This window comes from Mus caroli, chromosome 7 (assembly GCF_900094665.2).
Source record: "Mus caroli chromosome 7, CAROLI_EIJ_v1.1, whole genome shotgun sequence".
Lineage (NCBI taxonomy): Eukaryota > Metazoa > Chordata > Mammalia > Rodentia > Muridae > Mus > Mus caroli.
This window is the reverse complement of record NC_034576.1, coordinates 124,241,986-124,254,445: the sequence shown is the minus strand read 5'-3', so window position 1 is coordinate 124,254,445 and position 12,460 is coordinate 124,241,986. Positions and strand designations below refer to the sequence as shown.

Below are 12,460 nucleotides of genomic sequence, written 5' to 3'. Positions count from 1 at the left end.
ATCTCGTATCCCAAGCTAGTCTTGGACTTACTAGGAAGCTAAGGATGACCAGTACCTCGCAAGTGCTGGAGTTACAGGTGTTCACCAAAGAACTGGGTTTATGTAGTGCTGAGGATCAAAGTGCATGCTAGATGAACACTCTACATCTCCAGCCCCTTTTGTGTTGTTTTAAAGGAATATACTGAGGATAGAAATTCAACAGTTGTCTAAAGGATGAATATAGGGGTCCTAAATGGTGGAAAGACAAGGGGGGCACTTCTGCTAAGGGAACGTTTCAACCACAGATGCTAAGGAGACAAAGAGAATCTAAACTTTCAGGAACTAGTAATTTGGCATAGCCTAAATTAACTTATTTGCAAAAGCTTTGTAGAGAGGCCTGCTGTGTGGCTGGATGGGAACTCAGCGGCAACAACCCCTACCTCTCACTGGCTTTCTTCTGTGTGTTCTTCAGATGTATGCACTGGTCCACCATGGAGCTTTCCTACTGTGGGGTCTAGAATAATTACACATACACTATTTCCACAAGACTAGTTCCTTCCTTTAGATCTAGGTGCAAGTGGTAGCCCTCGGAAATGCCTCCCTACAGGAAGCTAGTTACTTACATCACTTGGATTAGTCTAGGTACCGATTACTATGTCAAATCTTATCTGTGCTCTGAATGTTATCTGCATTCCTCACTCCAGGTAAATTGCCTTAACCACCTTGTACCTCAAGCATCAGGGATAACTGGCACTGTGTGTGTTACTGGGAGGTGTTGGTTACTATTGCAACTTCCTGGGCCAGTATTAGATAAAGAGCATTTATTGGTTGGTTGACTATGGTAATAGCCCCCTCCCTGCTTCTCAAAGTGATGGGAAGATACAGGAGAAAATGGACAGCATAGTGTGTGGTGAAGTAAAATTTGAGAATAGCACCGAGGAACGGAAGAGTGTCTAAACTGGGTTTGAGCAAGAACCTTAGAAGTCCGTCCTAGGGAAGTAATCCTGCACACTGAGGCTTGAGGAATCCACAGAAATTGTTCCAGGTGACAGGAAACCATCATGGAAAGGTCCTGAGAGAGGCTGATGCTTTGTAGGAACCGAGAAAAGGTTTGAATGGGAAAACTGGCCTTCCCGGCACTGATCCTGCTGAGGGATGCTACAGAGCACCATATGCAGTCTCGGGCCTGATAGGCACTGTATCCATTCTCTCTGTTCTCACCTTTCCACTGCTCAGAGTTGTTAATCTTTTTCTTCCAGTTGAAGGAAAAGCTAGCATTTTTGAAAAAGGAATACAGCAGGACACTTGCTCGACTTCAGGTGAGTGAATCATAGTTGGTCAAATTAAGGTGTTGCACAAGCTATGTAAAAGGTTTTGATGGTCTGGTTTTGGTTTGAAACAGGGCCTCACTACGTAGTCCATTTTGACTTAAACTCATAAACCTGCAGTCAACAAGATGGCTCGGGGGCTGGTGAGATTGCTCAGCGGGTAAGAGCACTGACTGCTCTTCCTAAGGTCCTCAGTTCAAATCCCAGCAACCACATGGTGGCTCACAACCATCTGTAATGAGATCTGACACCCTCTTCTGGTGTGCTTGAAGTCAGCTACAGTGTACTTATGTATAATAATAAATAAATCTTAAAAAACAAAAAAAAAAACAAAATGGCTCAGAGGGTAAAGTCACCTGCAGCCAAGAGACAAAGTGACCTCAGTGCTCAGGAATAACATGGTGTAAGGAAAATTGTCTTCTGATATCTACTAAAAAGTGCTAAGGCATAGAGGTGTACACACATACACAATAAATAAAACATAATAAAGATAAATAAACCCACAATCCTGCCTTGGCCTTCAGGGTGCTAGAATTACAGGTACGCACCACCACAATTAATGGGAAGTAAGGCTCTTGATGGTAATAAAGCTTTAAGGAAAATTGATTTCTTGGGCTGCTTTTGTTTTCTCTAGCGTGCCAAAAGAGCTGAGAAGGCTAAGAACTCTAAGAAAGCAATAGAAGATTGTGTGCCCCAGCAGGAAGCCTCCTCACAGCTAAGCCACTCTGGTAAATCAGCCGCTCACTTACGCTTGCTTTCTATTCACTCCCCAGTTGGCTGCTGTTATTTTTTCACATGGAAAAGAAACTTCTTAAATAACATAAAAATTCATGTTATACAATTCAAGCAATACCCAGTGCCTTCAATTGGATTGCCAGTTTAATTGCCTTTTTTCTCCTCAAATTTTCAGAACTATATTTAGTGTTATAATTGGAAAAATAAGTTTTTAAGTTTATTTTTAGTTATGACTTTTTTTTTTTTAATGTGATGTTTTACCACAGAGCCATAAATAGCTCTTACAATGTTTCCCAGGCTGGCCTTGTACTCATGGCAGGCCTTCTACCTCAGCCTCAGGGCCACTCTTTGACTGTAAATATGCTGCATGAATGGCTAGGTGTATGTTTCAGTGTGGGTCTGGTTTTGGTTCTCCTGACTACCTGGGAGTGGACTTATGAGCTCATATGTACATACTTTCCCCCTCAGAATCTATAAATAACGGCTTTCCTTGTGACACATTGCAAAGCAACCATCTGGATGAGGAGACTGGAGAAAACATCTCTCAGATACTTGATGCTGAACCTCAGTCCTCTAACTGTAAACAAGGCCAAGACGTATCACATACACCAAGAGCAGGTGACATTCAAGGACAAGTTTTGCATAGCACCAGCAGCCCTGATGGCAAGAAAGAGCAGAATACGCTTCCGGGGACAATGAAGGCGCCATGGGAGAAGTCATCTGTTTCACAGGAGAAGGAAGGTTATTTTGACACTAATTCTCTTGCGCTCCTCGGTAAGCATCGAAAAGGGCAGGAAGCAGTCAGTAGTAAGAATTCTAGGACTCCAGTAAGTGAAAACACTCGCCTTTTAAGTCTGAAGTCTCAAATTCCTGACTCTCCAGCACTTGTTACAGGAATTGGAGAGGGTATATTAATTCCGCCATCTGGCAAATCAGAAAGGGGAATTGATAGACTTGTGAGAGGAAATACTGTCTCTACGGAGGCTACAGTTCCTCAATGTACTGCGTCAAACATCAATCACGGTCGGCACCTTGAACATACACCTCCTAAAAGTGGCTGCAAAATTACGACTCAGGGCCCGGCTTCATCCACAAAGCTGGTGGCACAAGACCACAAAATGACTATATTTACAGTAAACTCAGTAGTAGATAAAGCTGTGCGTGCCCATGGTCAGCTGCCAGGAAGTCCTAATTCTTGTTCTGTAAATGATCTCACGCATAGTAACTTGCCAGCAAATACTACCCCAAACTCTAAGTCTTTAAAGTCTCCCAGTAACACTGTTGATGGGAGAAATGAGGCCCTTCAGGAAGATGAAATTCTTGGTCCATCTAAGAACCTCAGCCCGGCAGCAGTCTCTCCTCCTTCCACAGAAAGTCAAATACATTCCTGTACTATGCTTGAAGGCCTTCTGTTTCCTGCAGAATACTATGTTAGAACAACCCGTCGTATGTCAGATTGTCAGAAGAAAATAGCTCTGGAAGCTGTAATTCAAAGTCATTTGGGTGTCAAAAAGAAAGAGCTTAAAAAGAAAACCAAAGCAACTAAGGCGGTCGTCCTCTCCAGTGACGACACTGACCAGAGTGAAAGTGGCATGCTGGACACGAGCACGGGACAGTCCAGTTCAGGCAGCCTCTCTCAGAAACTGCTCTCACCAGCTGAGGTCAGCTCTCCTCCAGGACCTGCTGGGAAGGCCACCACACCGCCACCTGGTAGAGGACACAGAGGGAAACGAAAATCAGTCCGCACCTCCACACTGGGTCACTGTCAGCTGCTTTTTCCTCCGTGTGCTGCACTGACTGTTAACAGGTCCAATGGCAAATTCACCAAGCATAAATGTCAGAACAGAGGCGTGATTATTCATGGTAAGAGCCGAAGGCAAGTCAGATTGCGTTTGATGTGACAGCTCATCATCACTGTGTACCTGGCATTTGTAAATTCTGTACAATGTTAACTTACTGAATCATCACTGCCCTATTCAAGTCATTGATTATCTTCATCTTCAGTTGAGGAAAGTAAGGCAGAGGGAGGGTACAGTGTGGCACCGCAGGTCAGTGGTGTGCTTGAAAATCTCATAGCAAGGGGAATATATTGGGGGCTTCCTTAAATTACTGCCTAGTCAGTTACAGCTCAGTCTCGTCCCTGGGTAGAATCTAAGGCAAGTGGTACATTCTCCCTCCGTAGCACCCCATAGGCCCCATAGTAAAATGGAGTACGTATTGGGTAAAACTACAGGGAAACTCACATAGTAGGAAGTCTGAGAAATGTGATGGGTAACATGACTGTTGTCTGGAATATAAGATTTTGGAACAGCATGCAAGAATATAACAAGCTTTTTACTCATTTTCTCAGAAGTTAATCATACCTGATAAACAACAGAAAAATTGGATCACTTGGGCTTTAAGTAGAGAATGAGCAAATGCCTGAAATATAGGTAGTGTCATTTTCACCTGCTCAGGTACAGTGCAGCAGGAGCTGCAGACAGTATGCAACTTACTGTGCTCTCATAAAACTTTGTGCATAGACAGGCAGCAAACTGTTATATACCATTAGGCATAGATATTCTTTATGAGCTATGATTCATTCATTTAAGAATAGAAAGCACAGGCTAGAGAGATGGCTAAGCCGTTAAAGGCTAGGCTCAACCAAAAATATAAGGATAGGAAGCATGGCTCTTCCTTAACCAACAATACAAAAATTTAAGAAGGTGGCAAGGTATAGTATTGCACACCATTAATCACAGCTGAGGTAGAGGGGGGCAGGTTTCTGAGTTGTAGACCATCCAGGGTTACATAGTGAGACCTGTCTCAGAAAGAAAGAAGGAAAAAAGGAAGGAAGAAAAAATATGTACACCAATAATAATCTAGAAACTTTAGTTTAGAGACGGTGTCTCACTATCTAGTTCAAACTGGTTTTGAACTCAAGATCCTTCTGCCTTAGCCTCCTGAGTCTGGACTACCTTGCCTAATTAGACATTTTGTTTTATTCTTTGAAATGGTCTGTTATGATTTATTTTCTTTATGCGTATAAGTGTTTTGCCTGCCTGTGTGACTGTGTCCCACATGCATGCAATGCTAGTGGCGGCCAGAAGAGGTGTCAGATTCCCGAGATTAGAGTGCAGATGGCTGTGAGTCTCCATGTGGATGCTTCAGTGCTCTTAACTGTTATGCCATCTCTCCAGTCCCCTGCCATGGAAAACCCTTTCTGTTTCCATTATCAAGTTTATTATTCATATGTAAACTTGGTATTAATACAGTAGATGTTTTTAAAGCATCATTTATAACAAAGATAAAACAAACCTGCAACAAAACCTATTTTAATAACAATAAAAACAGGCCAAAGATTTTGGTGCTGCTTCTGGTTTTGGTTTGTTTTAAGGCTTTCTCCTCTTCTTCCTTTTCTTCCTCTTCCTCCTCTTCCTCCTCCTCCTTTCCCTCTTCCTCCTCCTCTTCCTCTTCTTTCTTCTCTTGCATGTGTGTGTGTTTGTTTGTTTGTTTAATTTGAGACAGGGTATTTCTATGTAGCTCTTGGCCATCCTGCTATGTGGACCAGGCTGCCGTGGAACTCATAAACATCCCCTAGCTCTTCCTCCTGACTGCAGATACTAAAGGGGGTGCATGTCTCTGCCTTTTTAATCTCAAATTCAAAGCTCAGGTCACGATACCCAGCCTAGTGCTTAAGGGGTCAGAAAAGGGATGTGGTGTTTGTTTTAAGTTGTTTATGTGCATGTGTGTGTGGATTTGTTCATGACTGTAATGCCTGAAGGGGCCAGAAGAGGAAGGCAAATCCACTGGAGCTAGAGTTACAGGCAGGTGTGGGCTGCTTCCTCCTTGTGCATTCTGGGAGCCGAAATGTGGCCTTCTGTAAGAGCAGTAGATGCTCTTCTCTTTCTTTTACTCCTTAGATTTATTTTATCTTCAGCTGTGTGTATGTGTGTGTCTTGTGCATGTGGTGCAGGTGCCTGCACAGGCCAGAGATGTTAGAGCAGGAGTTAGAGGTGGTTGTGAGCCCGCTGATGTGAGGGCTGGGGACCAAACTCAGGCCCTTTAGAAGAGCAATAAACACTCATAACCTCTAAGATATTGCACCAGCCCCAAAGTGCATGTTGTTAAGCACTCTCTACAGTCCCAGGGATATGGTAATAATAAACGTAGTAGGATAATAAATAATATCAGTCTTCTCGAATTAGAAAGTTTTTCCAGAGTTGACATTCTCATAACATAAAATTAACTGTTTTTGTTAAGTGAGCAATCCAGTGTCATGTATTGATTTACTGAGTTAGCCAGTGGCGTGCCACAGGGACGCCCACACCCGTTAAGCATCTGCTTCCAGTTTACTCTCCATTCCCAGTCCATAGACAGCTACCAGACTACTGCAAGGTATCTGGGGGAGAGCTAGCGTTCCAGTCACTCACGTAAGTGGAGTTATGTCGTGTGTGACTTTGCATTTTCCATCTGTTTGCTTTCACCTGGCACTGTGTCCATGCTGTAGAACCTGCTGGTTGGTGCTTCATTCCTTTCTGTGACTACAGAGCTTGCTGATCAACCAGTCTGGCTGTTCTAAAAAAGGAAGGTAGAGAGCATGTGAACAACGTACATCAACATAATAGCATTTTATTACTTCAGAGTAAGATAATACTTTCATTGCACTGTGAGAATGAAATCCTAACTGTCAGGCAACCTGTCTTTTCTCACTGTCACAGACTTTGAGTTACCTGATGAAGACTTTGGGCTTCTTAAACTTGAAAAATTGAAGTCCTACTCAGAAAAACTGATTGAGTCTCCTGACTCAACAAACTGTGGTGAGAGACTTCCTGGACAAGGAAACCATGCTGCTCTGGAGGAACTGCAAAGAGATTCGGAGGCGGAAGAGGAGCTCACTGTTCCACCAGGAGAAACGTACCATCCAGGGCCAACCCTGAGAAGGCAGCCAGGGAGCAAGGGCCTTTCCTCATCCATAGTGCTTTTCACTCCTGCAGACACTGCTGCGCCTAATGACAGTGGCAGGCCTCCTCCCTCCCTGTGCTCACCTGCTTTCCCCATCTTAGGCATGACTCCAGCTCTCGGCTCCCAAGCAGCCGGTGAGACTCTATCTACTGAAGCTGCACAGCCTTGCTCTACATCCCAACCTCCTCTCTTGGGAAACACAAACAGTCTTGTCAATAACAGTAAACAGTGCAACAGTTCAGTCTGCTCACCAAAACTGGACACCAACCTGCAAGCGTCAGGTAGGCAAGGACAACCTGCCTGTGACAGTGACTCTGGCCCCCAAGCAACACCTCTACCTATTGAGTCATTCACTTTCAGAGAAAATCAGCTTTGTGGAAATGCATGCCTCGAGTTACATGAACATTCCACTGAACAGGTACAATCGTTTCCTTTGTGAAGTTTTCTCTGAAAGGATGAAATGTCTTAGTGAATATGGACAGCGTGATGATCTCCTCATTGCCTCCCTGTAGTTAAAGACTTTTGCTGTTTGTTTGAAATGTCTTCGTTGTAAATGTTAAGCTCATTCTAGGAAAGCTAAAACTAATTTAATTATGGATTTTTAATAATTTTTCTTGTTTTTATTTTATATGCATAGTTTTGCCTACATGTATGTCTGTGTGAGATGTCAGAGCCCCTGGATTGGACTTACAGACAGTTGTGAGCGGCCATGCAGATGCTGGGAATAAACCTGGGTCCTCTGGAAGAGCAGTCAGTGCTCCTAATGCTGAGCCATCTCTCCAGCACCCTAAATTATGTATTTTAAAAGTCCTGCTCTTTGCTCGAAGGGAAATAGTTGCGTTTGCCTTTGTGTTGTTAGAGGTAGCTGAGGTAGCTTTGCTGATAAGTGAGTGAGAAGGGCAGACATCGCATAACATAAGCTCACAGTGTGACTTCTGTTTCCACAGACTGAACCTGCAGATCTCCCTGCTTGTGACAGGTTAAACCCAGGCAACCTACAGTTGGTTTCAGAGTTAAAGGTCAGCAAAATGTCCTGTTACTGTGTGCCTTGTATATTACATGTGAAACATTGAATGAGTTAGCAAAGACAGAGCTGATTCATTTGTTTGTTTAATATTATTAAATATATTGAGAAACAAAGCAGATAAGCAGATTTTAATTCTTTTCACAGTATTTAGTTATAGTTATGCTTTGAATTATCTATCTGAAATTTATATACCAACTTATTGCCAAGAACAATTTTTTTTTGACCATGAGTGTGAGGCCAGTCTAGGCTGCCTATCAGTTTCAAGGTCAGATCGGGCTGCATAGTAAACTCTTTCTCCAGAAAAGCAAAGTCAGTCCTGGGTTTTGATGCAGTAAATGTTTAGCTACCACATCTAAAACGGTTTCCAAACATTGCTGAGTATTCTTGGAATGGAGGTGAGGCTTTGGAGTCTTTCCCAGATGAACACCAGGAGTTGAGAGGAAAAACATCAAACACACACAAGTGTTGCTGCCCGTTACTCACAGATTAGCCTCTGAGCTCCAGGCTCCTTTTCTGCAGCAGGTATGTAGGAATAGTGCCTATGCTCTGTGCCACGCTGTTCTGGGATCAATTTTATTTATTTTATTTACTCTTCTCTTATGCATTATGTCTTGGCCACAGTTTCCCCTCCATTCCTCCCGGTCTCCCTTCTCCCCCAGATCCCCTTTGGAAAAGAGCAGGCTTCCCAGGGCTATCAACTGAACACGGCTTAGCAAGTTGTAGTAAGACTAGGCTCAAGGCTGGATGAGGAGACCCCGTAGGAAGTGAGGAGTTCCAAGAGCAGGCAAAAAAATCTGAGGTAGCCCCCCAACTCCAGCTGTTAAGGAGATCCACAAGTACACCAAGCAAACAGCCAAAACATGTATGCAGAGGATCTAGCCCAGCTCCATACAGAATCTGTGACTGTCACTTCAGCCCCAGCGAGCCCCTAGGGGCTCTGCTTTGTTGATTCTGCGGTCCATGGTCTCGTTGTGTCCTCCACTTGGGATGACTTTAATACCTTAGATTCAGATGGAATTTATCATTTTGTTCACACTTTCAAGTTTGTGCGTTAATGGTTCAGTGTTTTTTCTGTCAGTATATATGCAGTTAAGTCTTTCCATTCTCCTATGTTTTTTAATTTGTTTGAGGCAAGGTCTTATATATACCAAACTGGCCTTGTTCTCCTGATTTAGCTGACTATGGCCTTCCACGTGGTGGGTGTGCTGAGATTACAGTATGTTCTGTCATGACTAGACTATTGGGTGCAGGGAATTGAACCCAAAGCTTGTATGTGACAGGCAAATGAACCACACCCCGTCTTCCTGCCTCTGTCATGTTTGTTTTGCTTTTGATTATATTGAGCTTGTTTTGTGTTTGAGCTCGGTCTCAGAGTGTATCTAAGACTGCCCTTAAACTCAGGATCCTCTGGCCTCTTTTTTTTCTGGTACAGGCATGCACTGCCATGCCTACTTCATTCATTGTTTTTATTTTGTTCTCATTGTTTGTTGTGTTCTTATTAACTCCTTGGGCTGCTTGCTCTCTATTTTACTTTTTCTGACAAATGCTGCTTTGGCCATGTTTTGTGGTGTTGGACCCACAGGACTCTCCTTGTTCTAATAAAAACGGCATATTTGCTGGAGGTGGAGGGCTGTATTCCTTTAATCTCAGCACTCAGGAGGCAGAGGCGGGCAGATCTCTGTGACTTCGAGGCCAGCCTGGTCTATAGAGTGAATTCCAGAATAGCTTGGGCTACAGAGAAACCCTGACTCTAGAAACAAGAGAGAGAGAGACAGAGACAGAGAGAGACAGAGAGAGAGGCAGAGAGACAGAGAATAGGGGTGTGGGGGTGCACACTTGTAATCCCAGCACTTGGGACTTGGGAGGCCAGCTGGATCTAACTTTCAAGTTCTAAACCAGCCTGCTCACCAAAACTGGATACCAACCTGCAAGTGTCAGGTAGGCACTGTGACAATGACTCTGGCCCCCAAGCAACATCTCTACTAAGCAACATCTCTACCTATTGAGTCATTCATTTTCTTTAATTGATGAGTTGTTCACCAGGATCTTTAATTTCCAAACAAGTCAGTTCTTGTGGGCTAACTTTGTGTGTGTGTGTGTGTGTGTGTGTGTGTGTGTGTGTGTGTGTGTAAGTAAAACCTTTTACTTAGTTCTGGAGTTAAGATTTTTTATATCAAATCTGAGATGGTTTAGGGGTTGGATTTTCTGTGTGTGTGTGTGTGTGTGACATAAAATGTATACAACTCTTTCTTATGACCTGCATAGAACTTTCATTTTATGTAGCTGGTATTTCTTCTCATCTTTGTAACTCATTACCTTTGATACTTTGTCTTTTAGTCTTTTCATTAAGCAGAAACTTTAACATAATTTCTCCTTTTGGGTCAGAATCCTTCCAGTTCCTGTTCTGTGGATGTGAGCGCCATGTGGTGGGAAAGAGCTGGTGCTAAGGAGCCATGTATTGTAACTGCTTGTGAAGATGTAGTTTCTCTTTGGAAACCCTTGAATTCTCTGCAGTGGGAGAAAGTTCATACCTGGCACTTCACAGAGGTATGTCCAAGCCTCGGGGCTGAAAGGTGGATCTGCGTCATTTGTGATGTGAATGAACAGCTTAACAGAGAGCTGTGACCACTCATTGCAAACTCAGATCCCAGCATTTATTATGAGTGAGACATCTCAGACGTAAAGTTTACATTGAGCACTGCATGCGCACCGTCTAGACTCGAGTGTCACCATAACACTTTGTTAGCTTCAGCATGCTTGCATGCCAGGGGAGTTCTACAGCAGTCTATTGGGAAGCTTGCAGCACTTACCTATTCTGATGTCTAACTGCTGACAGTCATATTTCTTCTTCACCAAAACACTATCCTATTTTCCATAGATTATCTTTATTCCTCGTCATGCACCTCTAATGTGGCTACAGTACTACTGTGTTTAAATTACTATTATTATCTTATTAGTGAGTGTTTGTGTATGATACGTGAGTGTGGGAGTCTGAGGACAGCTTTCAGGAATCATTCTTGCCTTCCACTGTGGGTGCCAGGGTTTAAACTCAGGTCTCCAGGACTGTAGGACAAGTATCTCTCCCTGCTGAAGCATCTTGCCAGCCCCGGTTTAAGGTTTTTGATCCACTTAAACATTTATGTGTATGTATTTCTTTCTTTGTTGAGAGGAGAGTATTGAGAAAGGTCTCGTGTAGCCCAGGTGGCCTGGAACTCTCCATGGACTGAAGCGTACCCTGAACTCCTGACCCGCCTGCCTTTCCCTGTCAAGTGCTGGGACTGTAGGCACACCATGTGCCTGGGTTTGTTGTATACTCTCCATAGGTATTTGTTCTTTTTTCCCCCTGAACTCACAGCTTTGAGCACTGGGCTTTGCACACAGTGCACTGGGAACATTTATCTGCTTAGTGTCTAATAAAATTTCCTTCCTTTTTTCCTGAGGGAAGAAAGCTAGGATCATGCTAAGCTCACGGTCTGCCACTGAACTTCACTTCTAGCCCCTAAACAAATGAGGTTTTCTTTCTTCTTCCCTTCTTCCTTTCTTTATGTATATGTATGTGTGCAGGTGGTGAATCTATGTATTCAGGTTTGAGTACATGTGTTTGTGGGGACCAGACGACAGCACATGTGTACATCACATGTCAATCCTAGGAGCTGTCTGTCTTGGTTTTTGAGACAGGGTCTCTCATTAGCTTAGAACTCACTAAGTAGTCTAAGCTGAGTGGCCACTGAGCTTTAGAGGTCTACCTGTCTCTGCCTCCCCGAAGCTAGGATTACAGGTGCCTGCTACTCCACCTGGCTCTTTTACATTGGATTCTGGGGGTCAGATTCTAATCTCACATTTAACAAGGCAAGCACTTTGATTATTGAACAAACTTCCCAGATTTTTGACACATTTTTTGAATAGAGATTTATCCTTCGGTATGCATATGTATGTTGGGGAGAGTATATGCATATGAGTGCAGATGTCCACAGAGGCCAGAAGAGCATTTTAATCCTCTGGAGCTGGAGTTGCAAGCAGTTGTAGACTGCCTCAGATGCTGAGAACCTAATTCAGGTCCTCCCTGAGACCTGAGAACCGTAGTGTTCTTCAGTGCTGAGCAATGTCCCCAGTTCACCCAGTGCCCTTTTGAGGCAGTCTCACTGTTGCCTGTGCTGCACAGACTCAGCAGCTCAGGTGATTCTTCTACTTGAGCTGCTTGCTCCCCTAGAATCATTAAATGGCACCTTAATGTCCATCTGTTTGCTAGAGTTTACTAGTTCGGGGTTGTTAGAGGCAGAAATTGCACTAAACAAGCATTTATTGCTTAAGTGTATAGTCCTAGCTACAGGAGGCTGAGGCAGGAGTGCTTGTGGCCAGTACTTTGAGACCAGGCTTGCCAACACAGAGAGTCCCTACCTGAAAAAAAATTAAAGTAAATATTAACCTAACTCTTTTTTTTTTTTTT

General features: G+C 43.5%; 1 protein-coding gene across 1 annotated transcript in view; it reads left to right on the top strand.

Moving 5' to 3' along the window:
- Nucleotides 1-12,460, top strand: part of Palb2 (partner and localizer of BRCA2) — a 25,133-nt gene that overhangs the window by 2,156 nt on the left and 10,517 nt on the right. The window contains exons 2-7 of the mRNA XM_029479585.1: nucleotides 1,239-1,298; nucleotides 1,942-2,035; nucleotides 2,511-3,905; nucleotides 6,743-7,404; nucleotides 7,934-8,005; nucleotides 10,399-10,560. Coding sequence (XP_029335445.1) covers nucleotides 1,239-1,298; nucleotides 1,942-2,035; nucleotides 2,511-3,905; nucleotides 6,743-7,404; nucleotides 7,934-8,005; nucleotides 10,399-10,560 — 2,445 coding nt within the window. The remainder of the gene's footprint in view (nucleotides 1-1,238; nucleotides 1,299-1,941; nucleotides 2,036-2,510; nucleotides 3,906-6,742; nucleotides 7,405-7,933; nucleotides 8,006-10,398; nucleotides 10,561-12,460) is intronic.